This window comes from Oryzias latipes, chromosome 2 (genome assembly GCF_053564925.1).
Source record: "Oryzias latipes strain Hd-rR chromosome 2, Olatipes_Hd-rR_3.1".
Taxonomy (NCBI): domain Eukaryota; kingdom Metazoa; phylum Chordata; class Actinopteri; order Beloniformes; family Adrianichthyidae; genus Oryzias; species Oryzias latipes.
The window spans coordinates 15,462,416-15,481,752 of NC_136238.1; the positions used below are offsets into that span (position 1 = coordinate 15,462,416).

At 40.7% G+C, this 19,337-nt stretch overlaps 1 protein-coding gene across 9 annotated transcripts in view; it reads left to right on the forward strand.

Annotated features, from left to right (window-relative positions):
* Positions 1-15,686, forward strand: part of spega (striated muscle enriched protein kinase a) — a 72,165-nt gene extending 56,479 nt beyond the window's left edge. For all 9 annotated transcript variants that reach the window (XM_023964869.2, XM_023964871.2, XM_023964876.2 and 6 more), the window contains 11 exons: positions 2,998-3,063; positions 3,144-5,676; positions 5,748-5,918; positions 7,954-8,076; positions 10,116-10,280; positions 12,157-12,793; positions 12,866-13,105; positions 13,193-13,416; positions 13,489-13,564; positions 14,228-14,377; positions 14,457-15,686. In XM_023964869.2, coding sequence (XP_023820637.1) covers positions 2,998-3,063; positions 3,144-5,676; positions 5,748-5,918; positions 7,954-8,076; positions 10,116-10,280; positions 12,157-12,793; positions 12,866-13,105; positions 13,193-13,416; positions 13,489-13,564; positions 14,228-14,377; positions 14,457-14,694 — 4,623 coding nt within the window. In that variant the 3' untranslated portion in view covers positions 14,695-15,686. The remainder of the gene's footprint in view (positions 1-2,997; positions 3,064-3,143; positions 5,677-5,747; positions 5,919-7,953; positions 8,077-10,115; positions 10,281-12,156; positions 12,794-12,865; positions 13,106-13,192; positions 13,417-13,488; positions 13,565-14,227; positions 14,378-14,456) is intronic.
* Positions 15,687-19,337: the final 3,651 nt, after the last annotated feature.

The following is a 19,337-nucleotide window of genomic DNA, read 5'->3' on the forward strand; positions in this document are numbered from 1 at the left end:
TACACAAACATGTAAAAACTGCACAATTTCCTCTGACTGCATCTACTCTACATAAATCCATTTCAGATCTTGACAGATGAGTTTTCATGGTTTCAAATGATGGAATGGTGCTAATGCAACATCATTTTATTATTGTAATATACTGTCATAAAGACATGACAATATTCCAAAGTGTCTCCACATACATGGCAGTGGAAACACTTTGGAATATTGGCTATGTAGTACTGCAGTATTATATGTAGTACTGCATAGTGCCAAAGTAACAGAACACAACATGCACCTCCATTCCATTGTGCCACCTTCAGCCTGCAATCTAAATATGTTTAGTTAAATTGTAAATAATTTCAGCTCTATTTAGACCTTTGGCTAGTTAAAATGTGCATAAGTGTTTCCATGCTGCCGTATAAATCTAATAATGGTAATAGTTAAGAATGAATATATTAAATAAGTATAAAACTCACCCACTGACTCCTCTTTTCTGGTGAAATGGTGACTTTCTGGTGAACTTTCTGAAGTTCAGTATCTGAAAAAGTCCAAAAGAGATTTTTCAATGTTAAAAAATGTTTCAATTATATTCTGATAAAAAAAAATGTATTGCACTACACAACCTATTGCATTTTTTGTTTTTTTTAAATAGCTCTAGACAAATAACTGATCAGGAGACAAGTTACCTGGCTGGCCTTGGCGTCTACCTGGAGGTGAAACACTGAACACTCTGTAGTTCGGTACCTGAACACAACACGAGCACGTTGATTAATTAATTTTTACAAAAACCTTTTTTATAATGGAGATCAGTGATTTATAAAAGCTTAAAGCTGCATTCAAAACCCAATGCTTCCATGTAGCAACCAGGCTTAAAACTGTTGGCGGTAGCTCCTCCTACACAACCGTTAGAGGCTTTGAGTGACATTTTTGGACAAATGTCCAACAGCAAACTTTAGCCACAGACAGAGGCCTCCAACGCGAATTTCACACGCGGATCACGTTTAGTGTGATTGCAGCATAACAGATCATTTCTACCTCTGAAAAAAAAAAAAACTCATCACTGTCGTAACTTACGGGCAGAAATGCATTTTGGGTTTGGCTCGCCATACGTCTGCTATGACAAACTAATCATGTATACATTGCCACATTAAGCTCTAAAACAATCGTAACACACATATGTTTAAACAACAGTAAACCACATTTACGGTAGTATAAGAGCATTTTTAAAGCATTCATTCAAAATAAACCATGAACGATACTTAACTTACCAAATTAAATCAGGGCTGAAGACAAGACGGCACCATCAGCGATGAGGCGGATGGAAAAAAAAAAACGAGATTGGGGCGTCTTGAAGCGGGACGAAATCGCAACGCTTTGCAGAAAAATAAAATGCTCGACTTTCAATTTCAAACGTCGCATACTCGCATTCGGCAAATCCAACATGGCCACCTGAGCTAACGTAGAGAAAACGAAAGACCCTCCCACCAGTACGTGATGACGTCATGACGCTACTTCAGGGATCATAAAATTTTTGAGTGCTAGATACAAATAAGCTTTAAAATATTTAGCACTGTTAAGTTAAATTTGAAAAAATCTTGATAGAGCTTAATACTTTATAGTTGAATCAACTACAAAATGACATTTAAGTTGTGTAACCTTAATAGTTATGAGTCAGTACAAGTGTTAGGGTTTACAGTGTGTTCAAAATGGGAGGTGGCGGCCTCTCGTCCAATCAGAGCACGAGAAATCATCTGCCTTTCGTTTCATGCAAAGTGCCTTCCTTTTCATTCAAAGTGCCTTCCTTTTCATGCAAAGTCACTTCCGTTTCATGCATACTCCTCTCTCACACGCACATATAAACTCTTCCTCACACGTACATATATACTTGTCTTTCACATACATTCATTCTTTTATAAGAGTGACAATGAGAGTGAGAATGTATGTATGTGTAAAGTAATATATATGCATGCGAGAGAGAGAATATATGGATGTGCAAGTGAGAATATATGTATGCGTAAGAGAATATATATGCATGCGAGAGAGAGAATATATGGATGTGCAAGTGAGAATATATGTATGCGTAAGAGAATATATATGACTGTGAGAGCAAGAATGTATGAATGTGAATGGTTCAGAATAAATAATGTCTTATACGGCCCCTCATACTGCAGCTCATCACACGTCTCACAGTTTGCGCAGCTGCGCTGTGTCCTGCCAATGTTTCACATCCAGTAATAATGAAAAAGCATATTTCAATGTCTCCTTCTGCAGCTATGCATATATCTGTGTTACCTTTTCACCAGTACAGAGTCCCCTCGTTTATTGCAGGAGCTACGTTCTAAAAATAACCCATGATCGGTGAAATCCACGGAATCTGATTACAGACGTTTATGGCAGTAAAACTCCTCACTGCCCACGTCATACACTTTTCTCAGACAGACATGAACATTTTCACATTTTTTTCTTGTTTAAATTCTCAAAGATTCATAGAAATTAGGTCCAGGATCGTAGAATGAAAACAAAGATCTGATCTATCACAGATTTCTGTAGATTTGAAGAGCTGCGCGTTTCTGTACAGGAGACACAGCGATTGAATGACAAGGTCTCCAGCCAATCAGGACACAGAACAGGGTGCGCTGTTTAAAAAAAGCAGCATAATCTGTCTAAAAGAACGAGCTAAATCAGGAAAGATGAACTGCGACGTAGAAAGGGAAGACTGTCTTCTGTCCTGATTGACAGAGATTTTTAGAGGGTTTAAGATCGGGACACAGATTACAGAAGAGTGGAATAAAATGTCACGTCTTGATTGTGTGGCCAGATTAAGAATAAAAAAACACTGGTCTCTAAAATTGTTCAGTAGGCCGGGCCAAACATGGAGGCGGGCCGGATGCAGCCCGCGGGCCATAGTTTGCCCACCCCTGCCCTAACCCCTAACCATATCCCTAACCCTAGCTCAATCCCTAACCATATTCCTATCCCTAACCATAACTATTATTTATGTTTGTCTTGCAGTCACCAACAAATAAAAGCATTTGTACGGCAATGCTGAAGCAAGTTCTTTCCAGGAGGCGATGGCAGGTAATTCATATGAAGAAATGTAATTGTAAAACTCAGATGTAAGATAAAATAAGTCTTTGTTGTCTTTGGATCCTATCCAGCGTTCTCTAATCAGTTACAAATCTAAGATGGCGATGCGCTCCATCCCGGAGCTGCTGAACGACTCATCCAGCCATGTCTCCATCGCTATCGCCCGGCATTTGAAGGACAGCTCCCCACCGCCTTCCTCTTCTTCTAACTCGGATGCAGATGTGGATGAGCTTCCATTCATTCCCATGCCGCTGTCTATGGTCTTCTCCAGCTCCAGAGTCTCCCTTAATGAGATTCCAGGGGATGAGGAGGTCAGACAGCCAGTTGTTGTTGAGGATGCGAGCAAAAAGATTGTCTTGGATGAAGCTGGTAGACAAGAGGCGACCGGAGGGATTGAAGATAAAGTAGAAGTGAAAAAAGCCCAGCGAGCGATGGTCAGCAAAGGATCAACTGTGGAGCCTGATGAGTCGCAGACAAAAACGAGGAGGGCCACGATGAGGAGAGGCAGCTCTGCTGATTCAGCTCTTCTTCTCCATATAGATTCAGGAAAGGAGACGAACAATGACGACTCTGAGGAAAACAAGAGCCTTAAAAAGGCCATTTCCATGGAGATCCCCAATCGCAGCCCCAGCCCCGGAGCGACCAACTTAAGTCAAGAAGATTACGCCCTAAAACTGGAACTGATGAGACAGCGACTCCTCAGGGGGGGAAGTGTGGATAAAAAGATGAGCGGCCTGCGTGGGCCCTTGTTCGAAACACTCGGCATTGATGGTCAGACCCAAACAGGTTCTCTTGATCGCAATTTGAGGAAATCCAGAGCAGGACCATCGATAATACGAGCAGCATCATCTGACAGTCCAGGAGAGGACACCCCAAAGACCAAAGTTTTCCGCAAAAGTGTCTCCTTCACACAGGAAGATTCAGAACCGATGCCCCTGCGTCGGAGATCCGGAGCCCCCTTAGAGATTCCGTCCGCAAGCTACACCAGCGTAGATGGGAAACCTCTCCAGGAGGCAACCTCTGTGTCTTCGCTGACGGAACAAACATTAGAGTTGGCAAAAGACAGAACATGCTTTGTGTTCCCAGAACCAGCAAGCAAGGACCAAGAACAGAAACTAAACACTGAAAGCAAATATGACGACGAGGAACAAAGGACCAAAACTTTGCCAGAGAAACGAGAAAAAGTCAAATCGAAGTCAACATCTCCATCTCTTATTACTCCAATCATTGTTATAGAAGGGGATGAGGAGGAAATAAAGACGAAAACCGATCATAAGTTGCGCATTAATGGGAAGGTAATGAAAGGAGGGGAGGAGATGTCCATTAAGCCAAATGATGCCACTTCTGCTGATACACTTCAGTCACCTGAGCACCCTGCAGTTTACGCCAAGGTAGCAATCCTGGACCGTCCCATCTCTTCCTCATCGACCCCTGATCTCCCCACCATCCCACGCCACCCAGTCCTCAGAACAGACATCAAAGACATCGAATCGGAGCAGGTCTTCGAAACCAGGTTTAAGAAGCGTGAGTCCTCCTTGACTCGTGGCCTCCGCAAGCTGACCCGAAACAAATCAGAGGAGAAATCGCCCATCCTGAACCGCAAGGCGCTTGAAGGGGGAGAAGACGTATACAGGCCAGGACCAAAAGGATCGCCCCTTGAAATGGTTTCCAAAGGAATACAGGAGAGATCCAAGTCGGTACAAGATTTAAGAGAAGTAAGTCGAGACACAGGCTTTGGTCTGATTGGAAGGTTTTCGCTGCGTAAAACATCCGCTGAGAAAAAGGAAGAGAAGCAAACAAACATAGAGGAGAATGCGGCAAACAGGAAGGTTTTGTGGACCGTTGGTCGCAGCAAGTCCCTGGATACAAAAGATATAACCAGCTCCGGCACACAGAGGCAGCTGGACGAAAGAGGCCAGAAAAAAGTGGAGGAGTCATCGGTTTCTGCCATGAGGCGCAGGTTTGAGTCCAAGGTGGCTGGAATCTCAGCTAAAATAAGGAGTCAGTCAGAAGAGAGGAGGACTAAAGAAACCAGGGGGAGCCAAAAAGAACTGGTTGAGAAGGATATAAAGAAGGTTTCGGACTCTCCCGTGCTTGCGATGCGTCATAAATTTGAGAACAAGGTGGCGGCAATTTCCACAAAAATCCGAAGTCAGTCTGAGGATAGAATAGGAGATGTTGACGGTAGGAGCACTCCCTTATTATCTCGCCACCGTCACTCCCACTCAGAGGGTCGTGGTCTTAAAGGGATGGGAATTCCAGAGAATCAACTCGCGAAGCAAAGTGGTGCCACCACGTCAAAGGAGTCCATTGAATCCGCAACCAGCACTCAGTCTGAAAAAGAGAGTGACCGGCGATCCCGCTGGGACAGGTGGGGTCTGACGAGAGCCAAGCGGGAAAAAGCGCCATCCCAGCCTGATTTGGCCACAAATGACCCAAAAGGGGACAGTCTGACCAGAAGCCAACAGTTCATTCGCTCTGCATCCGATTTTGCTCCCGTGTTCCACATCAAGCTGAAAGACCACGTCTTATTGGAGGGGGAGTCTGTCACTCTCAGCTGTCTCCATGCTGGCAGTCCCCATCCAGAAATCACATGGATGAAAGGTAGCTTTCGTTTTGGAGTTTCATTCCAACACTCTGGCTGTGTTTGACGTTATTATAACAATGTATTATAGATCGCAAACCGCTGGACACAACGGACAACAGAATCAAGCTGACCTCTCACCCAGACGGAAGGCAGCTGCTTATCATCTCCAAATCCAGCCACAGGGACACCGGGGTGTACGAATGTGTCGCAACCAACCCCATAGCCACCATCACTACCTCCTGTACCCTCTCTATAGCCAGTAAGTGGCGTGATTCTATTTTCTTAACACCAAAAAAGCCAACTACAAAATTCAAATTTTTGGGGAATTAATATGTTCAAAAGGTCTATCATTTTTTATGAGATATAGATAGTAGCAATTATGATATTTTGGGTGATTTGTTTACAACAATGTTAGTTTTACGATGCAACAATGTTAGTTTTACGATGCAAAAACGGTAATGAGTGTTCAGGGAAAGAAGCACCTTATTTACCCACCGTTTCAAATTTGATCCAGACATTTTTAACTTGATGTTATTGTATTATTAAGAAAACTATCAACAAATATAGCATTCATTCAATACAGCAAGTTGTCATTTTAAAAGAAGAATGACATTAGATGAGGTATTATCCCCATCAAGTTTTGAGAATTGGCTAAATTTTTCTCACGCCAAAGGTATTTTTGCGATTTCATGGAAGCAGCCATTTTGTCTGGAAGTGTATTGCATTCAATGAAAAAAAAGGGTGATCTTCAATTTTAAATTTGCTGTTTAAAAAAAAAAAAGTGAACTTTGTTCAAATCTCTGTGGTGATTGTAGTTTTAGCATTTTCAAGAGTTGCAAAAGCAAAGAACTCCAACCAGGCTGGGCTCTAACCTCATCTGCTCATGAAAACCATAATATGAGCTGCAATTAAAAGCTAAAAAGCCAAAATGTGTCTGTGTCACAGACATGATTCCTTTTTTTTTAATGTGCTCATTACCATATCGCTAGTCTGTTATGTGCTGCGTACTTACTTTATCCACAAACATTACAAAACGTTGGGGAAGTATCAAATACTGACCAGAATGAACAGTTTATTTATTTTTTGTGTGGGTGACCGGCTGGATGCTCACGTTGTGGGTGTGGTCAACTTTGTCAACTTTGCTTTAATTTTTTTTTTTAATCGCAATAATTTATTCAGACTTCTGTCTAATTTTTTTTTTTAGGACAACAATAGTTGCAGGCCAAAAGCGAGGAGATAAGGGCGCGTCTACAGCTTGCATTTCTCAAACATGCCATTGTTTGTCCGGGGAGTTTTCTTGTACTTTATAGACGGTCCCTGCTGACCTCTGCAGCATAACATCAAGGCAAACTCTGGCTGTAACTCGTTTTCTGCATCACCACAGACAAAAATAAACAGTTTATACTTGTCAATAGAACTACATCCGACGTTTTGCTCTGTAATGTTTGTGAATCAAGTAGTAAAAACGAAGGAGACTGGCAATAAACAGAACAAACACGGATCAGGTCTGTGACAGGGACACATTACGGCTTCTCAAATTCTAATTGTAGATCTTATGTTTTTAATGAGCAGATAAGGTTAGAGCCCAGCCTGTTTGGAGTTCTTTGCTTACGTAGTTCTTGAAAATATTAGAACAACAATCATGCAAAAGATGTGAACAAAGATCACATGTTTTTTGCTTTTTTCTCATCAAGAAAAAAAAAAGTTTCCATAAATTTCAAATGAGCAGGAAAATCCCTTGTACTGCCCCTAGTGGAAGGATAATGCACTACAGGGTAGAAAACATGGACCCAGTTATATACAATGGGCCTTTAAAGAAAGGTTGGATCATGCTAATGAGGTAGGGGTCTCAGAAATACATGCATCAAATACAACATGGGTTGTTTTATAGGGTTACTCTGAAAAATGGGGCATGGCTCATTTGCTTTTAAAGACACAGTCATTTTTATGTAATTAAATCTTAATTGCTTTGAAAATGTTATGAATATTAATGTGGACAGATTAACTGTACTACTGAGGAACATTTTCCTCATTTATCATTTTGTAGGACAAATTAATGTTTATTTTGTGGATGACGATGGAAATCAGATGTTACATATTAATCCAAAATTGCTTATCATGGTAGGTATAATGACCATTTAAAGATAAAAAGGTAATAAATTACTGAAACATTAACTGTTTTTGCTTCAAAAAATTCCTGCACCCACAGGCACAAAATGAATTGGGAATGTTTTTACACCTACATCTTACTGAAACTTCATTGTGTAAACTTTTATTGTATCCTATCTTTTTAGGTTTCCCAAAAAGACCCGGGACCCCCGAAGTGGCTCAGACCTACAACAACACAGCTCTGGTGTTGTGGAAGCCAGCAGACACAAAACCCCCATGCAGCTACTCTCTGGAAAGAAAAGACGAAAGTGAGTGGATGACGGCCTTTCCAGTGAGACCGCCGGGTTTATACTCCACGGCGATCGGCTAGCACATCAATCGCATTGTGTCCCTACCGCTATTATGCGGTCTGCACTAACTGCAAAAAAACTACGGAGTGGCATTTTTTACTTCTTCCTGACAGTTTCTTCCTTTTCCTGTCAAAAACGTCCCTCAAATACTTCAAATACACTGGCTGTCTTCCAGGAACTTGTCCAATTTCGCGGTCTCTCTGTACTCCTGCGTGGAAGTATCGTAGAATTTACTGTATTTCCTGGCTCCTTCAATTAAATTCTCTTCATCTGGATCAAGTTTGCCATTGCCATTGTATTCTAATCGCTTAAAATTAGTTTTGGTTAAATGGTGCGAAATTATGCACAAGATTGTATTACGGGCATAGAATTCCAATTCACGGATGATGTCATCAGCTTCTGTCACATTTTGCAGTAAGTGGGTCAAATCGCTCTCACTGGCCTTGCAACCCGAGCGATTACAAGTTGCTATTAAGCATAAACCGGGTATAACACTCAAACATGGTGGTGGGAGCATAATGGTATGGTGTTTATTTTTTTTCTCCACGTTCAATTTCACTTTCCCTTAAACCAATGGTCCCCCAACCATTATCAGTCCACGGACCAGTTTATTGTCAAACCGGTCTGCACGAGGGGTGTCTGATTTATTTATTTATTTCTAAGGGTAAAGCCTATCTTTGTTCTCTGTGAACTATCTACAGCTGCTTTAAAGTCTATGTGTACAGTAGATTTCACGTAGGAACCATTATAATATGATTAGCAGAAGCTAAAAAAGTTCTCAGACGATTTTTTAAGGTGCAACAGATGAATACAAAAATAAAAACCGGTTATTAAAACTGGTATTTCCTAAATAGAATCAAATACATGAATCCAACATTTGAGCAACTTTGTTAGCAACCTGCTCGTAACATTAGACAGCCGGTTGCTGAATATTATGCATTGTTATTATGGTCTGAGGGATCAACTGTGGCAATATATCCGTATTTGGAGTGAAGACCGCTGGTCTTTGTCTGGTAACCCTTGTGCTATCCTAGGCACTTTAACATTGGGAGTTGGGTCATCTAGACCCACTAGACAGTGAGCTGAACCTTTTTTCTTCAATGATTTGTGATCTTCACTGGTGTCCATGGATTACATGAAATCTTTCCACCTTTATCCACCTTTGTCATGGTAGGAATAACACATCAATGTAAGGGTGGGGTCATCTAAGATAGCACAAGGGGTTACATGCAACTTTCTTTTATTTTAAAGTTGAAGGCTCTTCTGTGGTTTCCTCATTGGCTCTTTTCTGTAAAAAGAACTTTAGCTTTCTTAACTAGCTCAGGGGGTTGAATTTAGCAATCTGTGCAGCCGCTTCAGGAAAGTAGCTGACGGATTTTCAACCCCCGACTAAGTGACTTGACATGCGTCACAAATGAGTCAGATGTGATGGAGAGAATCCAGTAGTTTTCCAAAAATAACACCTTCAAAATCAGATTTTTCAAAAATCGATAAAATGTGGTATTTTTTTAACCGTGCCCGGGGGTTTGAGGACCACTGCCCTAAACAACAAGCTTTGTGTTGATATAGCTTCAAAGCTTGAGCCTCACAGATTTTTCTTATTCCTTGATGATAGTCTAAATTCGTGCTAAACTTTTCAAACTACAGAAAAACAATCAAAACCAAGATCTTAGATGTGATCATTCCTAGAAACCAATGACATTTTCTTTTCCATTTTCTTTAGTAAGATCAGGATTCAAAAACGTTTTTTTCCCTTATTGTGCCATTTAGTCTTAAATAAAAAGATATAAATGCCACAATTTTAGCTTTAATGAGTGCAGATACTTCAAACGTTAGATCATCTTCATCTGTGCCTGTACAGATTTAAGTTTGCAAACACTGCCACCTAGTGTTTACATTCTAAATTACAAGTTCTCATTACACTGTCCTAACTGTTAACTGGGCATGACTTTATGGTTTCATCACGATGCTTTCTTTATATCTTTATATCCCAACAGGGGAAGCAAACTGGGTACTGGTTGCAACCGGAATTGCTGACTGTTACTACAATGTGACTGACCTGCCAGTAGGTGGAACTTACAAGTTCAGGGTCTCCTGTGTTAACAAGGCGGGACAGGGTCCATACAGCTGCTGCTCTACTCCAGTAACCCTGCCTGGAACAGGTAACAAAGACGGAATTTTTTTTTTTATTATATTAAAGGAGATAAGATGCAGCCTAACGCACAATCACCAAGAGGGAGAAATCGACTATTAAAACAAAAAAAAAATTGGACAGGAGAAAAAATAAACTTCATTTAGTTATAAAATCATCTTAAAAATGCATTTAATCCTTAGGATTTAACATAAAAGGAGATTGTAAAAAAATAAGAACAAATAAATGGCTGAAAATGTAAACATTTATTCAAAAACCAAATGAAATAACTAAAAAAATATATATTGTTGGAATTAAAATATATATATATATATATATATATGTTATGCAAATTTTATTTTCAATTATAAATTTAAAACAAAACTGTGAAAATATTGTCTTGGTAATATGTATTTTTTAAGATTATAAAATGATCACAACGCTCTATGACAATTTAAAAAGACCAATAAGATACAAAAAAAAAATGTGTGGAAAAGTTTATCAAAATAGATTTATAAAAAAGCAATACAAAGGAACATAATTTTCCCAAGTCTGAAAACTATGACACAATGAGTCATCAGTTTTTACTTTGGAACTAATGTGAAAAAAAAACAATAATAAGTATTTTCCCATAAAAAGGCATAAAATAGCCAAAATACAACAAAATAACTAGCTGAAAGTTCTTGTTTTAAAATGATTTTTAAAATGACACAAATTGAGGCCAAAACAGAAATCAAAACATCAAGAGATAAACGTTTACATATCAAGAAAAAAGAAAATAATGGGCAATGGGAAGTCCAGCGCACGCTTGTTGCGTGCGCTGGACTTCCCAACCAAGTTCTGACATATGGCATTGGATCTCCCTTCATGGTCCAAAGGTCCAAAAGCATCTCAATCCTCCTTCTTTTGCTTTTTCTTATTATTTATTAATTCTAGAGTATACATCTCCATCCTCACTTGCAATCTTCCTCTTAAACAATCTTCCCTGCATTGTTTTTTTTTTCCAATAAATTTTTGTAACATAGATTCCAATATAAATCATTTCACTTCTACCGTTGCATTAGGTTTTATCGTGAACTATCAATCACAATAGTGTCCAGAAAACTGTGGGAATCGTTTATTGTTTCTCTTGTCTCGTTGCAAACTAACCAACCTCCAGCTTGCATAGAAATATGCCAACTTGACTGTGAACAATTTGAGCGTTCCCGCCCAACAAATCAAATGTACCACATACACAGTTTTAGCTGGATTATTTTGAATACGTATTAAAGCAACAAAGACCAGCCATGCAGCTGGTCTCCTTCCTGCCGGTGTGGCATACCATTTCCAAATCTAATCATACCGGCTTACTTTCAGCTCTGGTAATCGTGCATTTAAAGACGACAAACCCTATTTTCAGCTCTATAGTGTGCACCAGATTATAAGGCGCACCGTCAATGAATGGTCTATTTTTGTACTTATGTCATAAATGAAGCATACCAAACTGTAAGCACATTAAGTGAGTCAAGAGTCCATCTGTCAGTCAGTCAGACTTTATGAAGGTGCATTAGCGTATTCACAATACGTGTAACTCCCAACCTTGTTTGCAACATGTTAAAAAAACAGACTAATACCACGAAAATAAGCGTTACTATGACTACGCTCACTCCCAACCTTGTCAGTAACAGACAACTAAAACGCAGTTCAACAATGACACAGGTTAACCGCGCATTTTGACAGAGTGGCATGTACCTCTCAAAATTGCTTCAACGTCAGTACAAACCAGTTTATAAGGCGCACTGTTGTATTTTTGAAAAAAAATTAGGGGCTTTTAATAGCGTCTAATAGTGCAGAATATACTGTATAATATACTGTAGTAACTGGAATAATTAACATATTGAGTAAACCCTGTTTCATCTGTCAAACAGCTGATGGAACCTCACCTACTATTGCTGTGGTAAAGACGGTCCCAACGCTGCCTGCACCAGAATCAACCTCCAATAGAACCGTTACTCAGCTCAAACCGGTCCAAAACAACCATCTAAAGGCAGCATCATCCCTAAATGATCCTCCTCAAACTTCATCCCCCAAAGTGGTGGTCATTCCCTCCACTTCTCCCCCTTTGACTTCCACACCTTCATCAAACCCGTCTCTGCCGTCTTCTGATAGTGACCCTCAAAAACCAGGCGCCTCTCTTCCTTTTTCCACCCCAAAAGCCCCTTCACCCTTTGACATCCCAAAACCACAGAGTCCAGTCAACGTAGTGACCCCTTTGACCCAGAGCCCGCCCACATCGGCCCCACCTCCCCCTGAATTCCCACCTCCTGCCCCAACAAAACCAGTGTCTGTGCCCACTTACACGCCGGTAAGTACAGCCACGGCTCGCGTAGCGCCAACTCCCATCACTTTTTCTCCTCAAATGGTCCAGACATCCAGCCTGACCCCCGTTGCTGAGGGAGCTAGTACCCCCTCCAGATGCACACCATCAGGCCGCTCCACGCCCTCCACAACTCTACGTCAAGGAGTTCCTCAAAAACCTTACACTTTCTTGGAGGAGAAAGCCAGGTGAGATGAGAAATTTACAGACGACATTCAGGAAACTTCTGCTCTTAACGTGTTTTGTGTGCTTACCATCAGGGGGCGGTATGGAGTAGTTCGTGAGTGCAGAGAGAACGCAACGGGTAAAATGTACATGGCAAAAATCATTCCCTACACGCAAGAAAACAAGAAGGACGTGCTCAAGGAGTACGAGATCTTAAAATCCCTGCACAGTGATAAGATTATGGCACTGCATGAAGCCTACGTCACTCCACGCTACCTGGTGCTTGTGGCAGAGTACTGCACCGGAAAAGAGCTTCTGTACACCCTCATAGACAGGTTTGAGATGCTAAAGAGTTGCCAACCGTACAGCCAACGTCTTTAGTATGAATCCCTAAACGCCACATAATCTCGTCCGTTTTTCAGATTCCGCTACTCAGAGGATGATGTAGCATCTTATCTGGTCCAGATCCTCCAGGCAGTTGAGTACCTACATAACCGACGTGTCCTCCACCTGGACCTCAAGCCAGACAACATCATAGTGACCAACCTTAACGTCGTAAAAGTTGTGGACTTCGGCAGCGCTCAGAGCTTCAACCCACTCAGCCTGCAACAACAAGAGTCCGGAGCAGGAACACTGGAGTACATGGGTAGGGCGAAGTCTCAACATCGTGTCAACATTTTCAAGATGCTAATAAGCTAATTTTGTTTATAATCCTTAGCTCCTGAAACATTGAAAAGGGAAGTTGTTGGTCCTCCAGCTGACATGTGGACTGTAGGAGTTGTTACCTACATCATGTAAGTGTTTGTGTAGTCGTGGTAGTGTCTGATGCTACGTTCACACCAGGTATGCGACGTAAGTTCTTGAATGCAATTTTATCCCGTGGTGCTCACACTTGACAAGCAGGGAGGGGGCTTCTTCTTTTGCTACTGTTTACTAGCGCACTTCCGCCACCTACACTTGAAAGAGGCGTGATGCAAAATGTCGAAGCGGCGAAGAGCAATTTTTGCTCCAGGCTTTTTCATTCACAGCTCTATTCCGAAAGACTTTGTAGAATTCCAGCTGAGCAAAAACCCCAATTATTAATTTCTCCTCCATGATCAATTTCGAAACCATTGGTACTTCTGTGAATGAAACGGGACGCCAGCCGTATGTCACTACCAAATTCGAGTTCCTTAATGGTCAAAGTTCAACTGGTTTAACTTTCATTCAGTGGACACACGATTTGTTTGTAGAACCCAAAAACGGTCATAGAAACTTGCGTAGTGATGCTTTAACCCAATAGTTTTAAACACGGAAGCCCGAAACACGCATTTACGGCCAATTAAATAGACTTTTCATTAGGTGGTCGCTTGAACGCACATTGCCGAGGGCTTTGTGAATACTGCTTGATTTTTTAGAAAATAGGCTTTGATGCTAAGACCCTTTGATGCAAAAACGCCTGTTTGTTTTTTTGTTAGGCTAAGTGGCCGGCTGCCCTTTGAAGACAAGGAACCGCACCAAGTGGAATCCAAAATTCTGATGGCGAAGTTTGACCCATCAAAACTTTACCCAAATGTGTCCCAAAGTGCCTCAACTTTTCTCAAGAAGATGTTGAGCAGTTACCCATGGTAACTGTTAAAACCTCACCAGAAAATGTTTCAAAAAGCTTAAGAAAAGGTGTTTTAGCTTGTGCTTTTGTGTCCGCAGGGCCCGTCCGACCACACGTGACTGCTTCTCGCACGCCTGGCTGCAGGACTCTTACCTGATGAAGCTCCGGAGGCAGACTCTGACCTTCACCTCTTGCAGACTGAAAGAGTTCCTAGTAGAGCAACAAAGTCGTCGCGTTGAGAGCGCCACCAAGCACAAGGTGCTACTCCGCACCTACCAGGGCTCACCCCGCTCCACAGCCTCTGGCCCCACGACCCAAGTCCCTGCTTCTAAGTGAAGGTTTGTGGGGTTGGATACTCCAGAAACAAGTGACTTTTTGCCTTTTTTGGAAACTTTTTGGAAGCAAGTAATTCAGAACAAACTGTAAATGGAAACTCAAAAGGGACGATGCAGGGTGTTCTTTTCGTTTTTTTTTCTCCACATTGCATTTTACACCTGAAAGTTGCACATTTTTGATTCAAACAAGTTTTCTTTCTGCAAGATCACCCTCAGTATTTCTTGTTTTTGTCACTCAATTTAGTGGTAATCAACTCATGTGAATGTATCATGATTTAAGCTGCTAACTTTTTAGTTACTACTTTTTGAAACCAAAAAAATAATCCTTGATTTTTTTTCCCCCCGCGGAAATTTGTTTACGGTTTTAATGTTAATTTATTTGCATGTGCAAAATCATTTTTTGAGTCACTTTTTGAAATTAGCAAAGAATAATAAATCCTTAAAAGGATCGTCCTTGTGGTTGGCGTTGAAGGTCAAACCGTGAAACTTTTTTGAGGAGCTAGAGGAATTTGTCTTACCGCCTTTTGTTCTATGGTTTCTTCTCAAATCTGTGTTGCAGCTGTGAAAAGCAGTAAATAATGTAGGTACAACTGGACTTTGAAACAAATTCACATCTCAACTGATGTTTTGCCACTGGTGTTTTTGCTCCGCTTGCTCCAGTCTACTTTAATCTGTTGACTTGGAAACTGTTGTTAAAGTGTCTCCACTGTTAAAGTAAAGCTGATCAGGTCTGGACAATAAACCCACTAAGAGTATAGTATATATACATATAAATATATATATATGTACTACGGTACATATATGTACTACGGTACATCCATGCAGTTTTTGTAATATTGGAACATCTTGTGTGATTACTGCGTCTTCAGTGTTCCTTTTGTATGACTTTGGATGCTTGGAGGTTTCTAAGTGTAAACATTTGCAGTGTTTATATGTCAAAAAAGATCACAATGTTTTTATTAGATATAACTAATAAACATTTGATGCAACTAATTTAGTTTAGTGTTGAAGCTTCATTGAAACTGTGGACCATTTCACAAAGATCTATTCATCTTCCAGATTGAAACTTGTTCAAAATTAAAATGATAAATTGCTTATATCGCTTTATTTTCAATTGAACACCAAAAGCGCTTTATAATCACAGTCGGGTACAAAGCGCAATTATCAATATCTACTTTGTGATCATGTTCACAGCGGTTGGTACTTCCGGGTGTTGAAAATGAAGCTGATAGGTCACAGTGCCGTGTTGCTGTTAACAAGTGTGAGATAGTTCAACCGGTTGAACTTTTAGAGAACGATCAATGAACGCCCCATTTGTACTTAGAGCCCGCGACCGGACTTAAAAACCTGGGAAACAACGCGCAATTATGAATGTTCCGGACGCAAAAGCCCAAAATTCTGGTCTACACGCGTTCACATAGACGTTTCATCGAAGGTGGCCGCTTGAACGCGAGTCGACACAGCGGGTGGGATTCCAGTATCACACTGGCGCCAGCCTATAACCACCAGGAGCAATGTTGGGTTCAGTTATTTTCCCCAAGGACATTTAGACACATATCGGTGGGATTCAAAATCTCGATCTTTTATTTAGAGCAGGGGTATTCAATTAAAATTCAAAAAGGTCCAGTTACTAAAAATCTTTCCCAGCAAAGGTCCGGATCTTATGTTTTCACTTAACATAATGTACCCTCATGTTAATAAAATCAATAACGCACATACATTTCTACATAATTTATTGTTACATTTCAAGTGTTTTCAAAGTAATATGCTTTTAACATACCGAAAAGTCTGAACTTGTATGGTACTTGAATGGAAAACAATACTGTAGTTCTCTTTACTACATGTCAATTAACAGACACTGAAATTATTCTGAATAACATAAATAAAAAGTGCAAACACAGCTTTGAGCAGCCTGAACTTAGGGCCTATTTCAAGTAATGTAAAACATTCAGAATATTTTGAATAAAATAAAAGTGCTTTTAATCTTCAAGAAAAAAATAAAGACATTTGAACTGCCACCTTTTTAAAAAATGAACTACATTTTAAATAAAATAACACAGGAAACTTTTCAAGTAAAATAGAACAGGGCAGAATTTACTGAATAAAAAAAGTGCAGAACTTTGAGCAGCTCCCTTTTTCATCTCTCCTTTCAACCTTTCCTTACTCCCTTTCAATCTTTCTTTCCTAGTGAGAGAAATGGGCATGTAACTGTCCTGCCAGCAGTTTGAATCTTGGCTTAAATGGGGTTAGTGCAAGTCTCATGCTCATGTGGAGATGCTCATTGGTGAGCCTAGAACGGTACTTTGTTTTAATAATATTCATTGACGAGAAAGCTGTCTCACAGCTGTAAGTTGATCCAAACATGGTCAAGGTGTGTAGTGCTACTTTGGTTAGACCAGGGAACATCGTTTCTGGCACAATCTGTAACCAGAAAGTAGCAGAGTCAGTTGTTTCAAAATGCCTCCTTAGAGCAACATCTGCTTGCAAATCAGTGAGCTCTAACTGTAAAGATCCAGGATGTGCCCACTTGAAGGTCTGTGTCACCTCCTTTGAAAATCCTCTGATTTCTCTGATAAGGAATGGATTCTCAATTAGCAGGAGGAGCTCGTGTCCAAGGTTGAAGCAGTCAAATCGTTGACAGAAGTTTCCAATCAGCTTGTCTATGAAGCCGACATAAGGGGAAATGTCTCTCTCACCCTGAATTTGTTCACGCATTTGTGGGAAATGCTCACAATCTGCTTGGAGATCTTCTTTGAAAATGTCCAGCTTAATCTGGAATGAGCGGACAGTTTTCATCAAATCGCAGATAGAATTTTTCTGACCCTGCAGCTTTAAATTGAGCTCATTAAGGTGTCCTGTGATGTCCACCAAAAAAGCCACCACATCCATCTTGTGCTGATCTTGCAAAAAGTTTGCAAACTGTGTTGCTTTTTGACTCTTGAGCTGCTGTAAGAAAGCAGCTATTTCCTTTCGGATGGACCAGAAGCGTTCCAGTGCATTGCCTTTACTCAGCCATCTCACGTTGTTGTGGAGTAGTAGGTCATTTGCATTTGCATCCATTTCCTTCAAAAATTCTCTCAGCAGTCGATGCTGATGGGATGAGGAAGCCCTCAGGAAGTTTATAAGTTTCATCATGGTATTCATTACTTCAGCAAATTCTTCAGACAGAATGGCACAGAGAACAGTCTGATGTATGATACAGTGGTAGGCTATGAGATCAGGGTTGTCTTGTTTCAACAGCCCCCTTCTCTTTCCCAACCATGGCAGGTGCACCATCCGTGGTGACTGACACTACTTGCTTCAGATTAATCTTTCTTTTTGTGAGCATCTACTTTATCCCCTCATATATATCCTCTCCTCTTGTGTGTGTCTCAAGTGGTGTTGAACCTAACATGTCCTCACACATCTCTTTCTTCTCTTTGTGAGGAAATCTCACATACACCAAAAGCTGGGCATTATCTGTTACATCTGTGGACTCATCAATGGCTAAGGATATGCATGCTGCGTTCTGAACAGCTGCATCAAGCTGTGCCAGCACATCCTCTGCTAATAGTTCAGTTTTTCTAGTTGTTGTTGTAGCTGACAATGGGATTTTTTTTATTTTTTCACACGTCATCTTTTAGTTTACCATCAAGTAAGGTTTCTGCAGCCGCATTTAAGCACTCCTTTACAACTGTCACATCGCTGAATGCTTTCTTGTGTTGCGCCAAAATCCACGCGATCTTTAACGAACACTCATTTGCACGTTGCTGCCCGGTAAATGCATGCGTGATGACACGAGTAGACCTGTCATACTGTGCTTTCAATTCGATGATTTTACTTGCCCTCACTGCGGACTTCTGCGGGTACATTTCCTCAAACGACCCGTGTTTGGTCTCATAGTGACGCTTAACGTTGCCACTTTTGATTAACGCCACATTTTCACAGCATATGAGACACAAAGGTTTAGAACTGGCTGCAGGCAGAATAAACATGTATTTGTCCATCCATTCATCTTTAAAAGTTCGGTTTTCAGCATCTACTTTTCTCATTTTTGAGCAAGCCATTTTCTCTCATCTCCTCTCCATCTCTCTCTCACACTCGCTGTTGCTGAAAGGTAAACAATCGATTTGATTGGCTTGGCTATTGATGACGCTCCTGTCATAATTACTAGATTAGCTGCGCATGAACAAATGATTTATATTTTTATTAATATCAAAAGTTTTAACGGGTCCGGGCAGACTCGTCACTCGGTCCGGACTCGGACCGCGGTCCGCCATTTGACGATGCCCGATTTAGAGGTTGACCGCTCCACCTCTACATCACACCATGCAACTGAGTAAAAAAAAAAAAAAATAGTCAACTTCCGGATTGACACTTGTTTGAAAATAAATATAATTAAGCAAAGAAACTAAACCAGAATACCTCTAGGTTGCAGGTCAAACAAGTACAACGGTCAATCTTTGCACAAACACTAAAAAAAAACGCATCAGGACCTGGTTTCTTAAAGTTGGTCTTAAAAAATTATTATTATGCCATTTTTAGCCAAAATCATAAAAACTTCTGTTATTTTCTAGGACATAGTTTCTGCAGAGTGGCAAGAGTTCCTTAGTAATTGTGTTGTGTGCTGAGAGCTCTCTGTTTACAGTCTGTCCCATCAGTTTA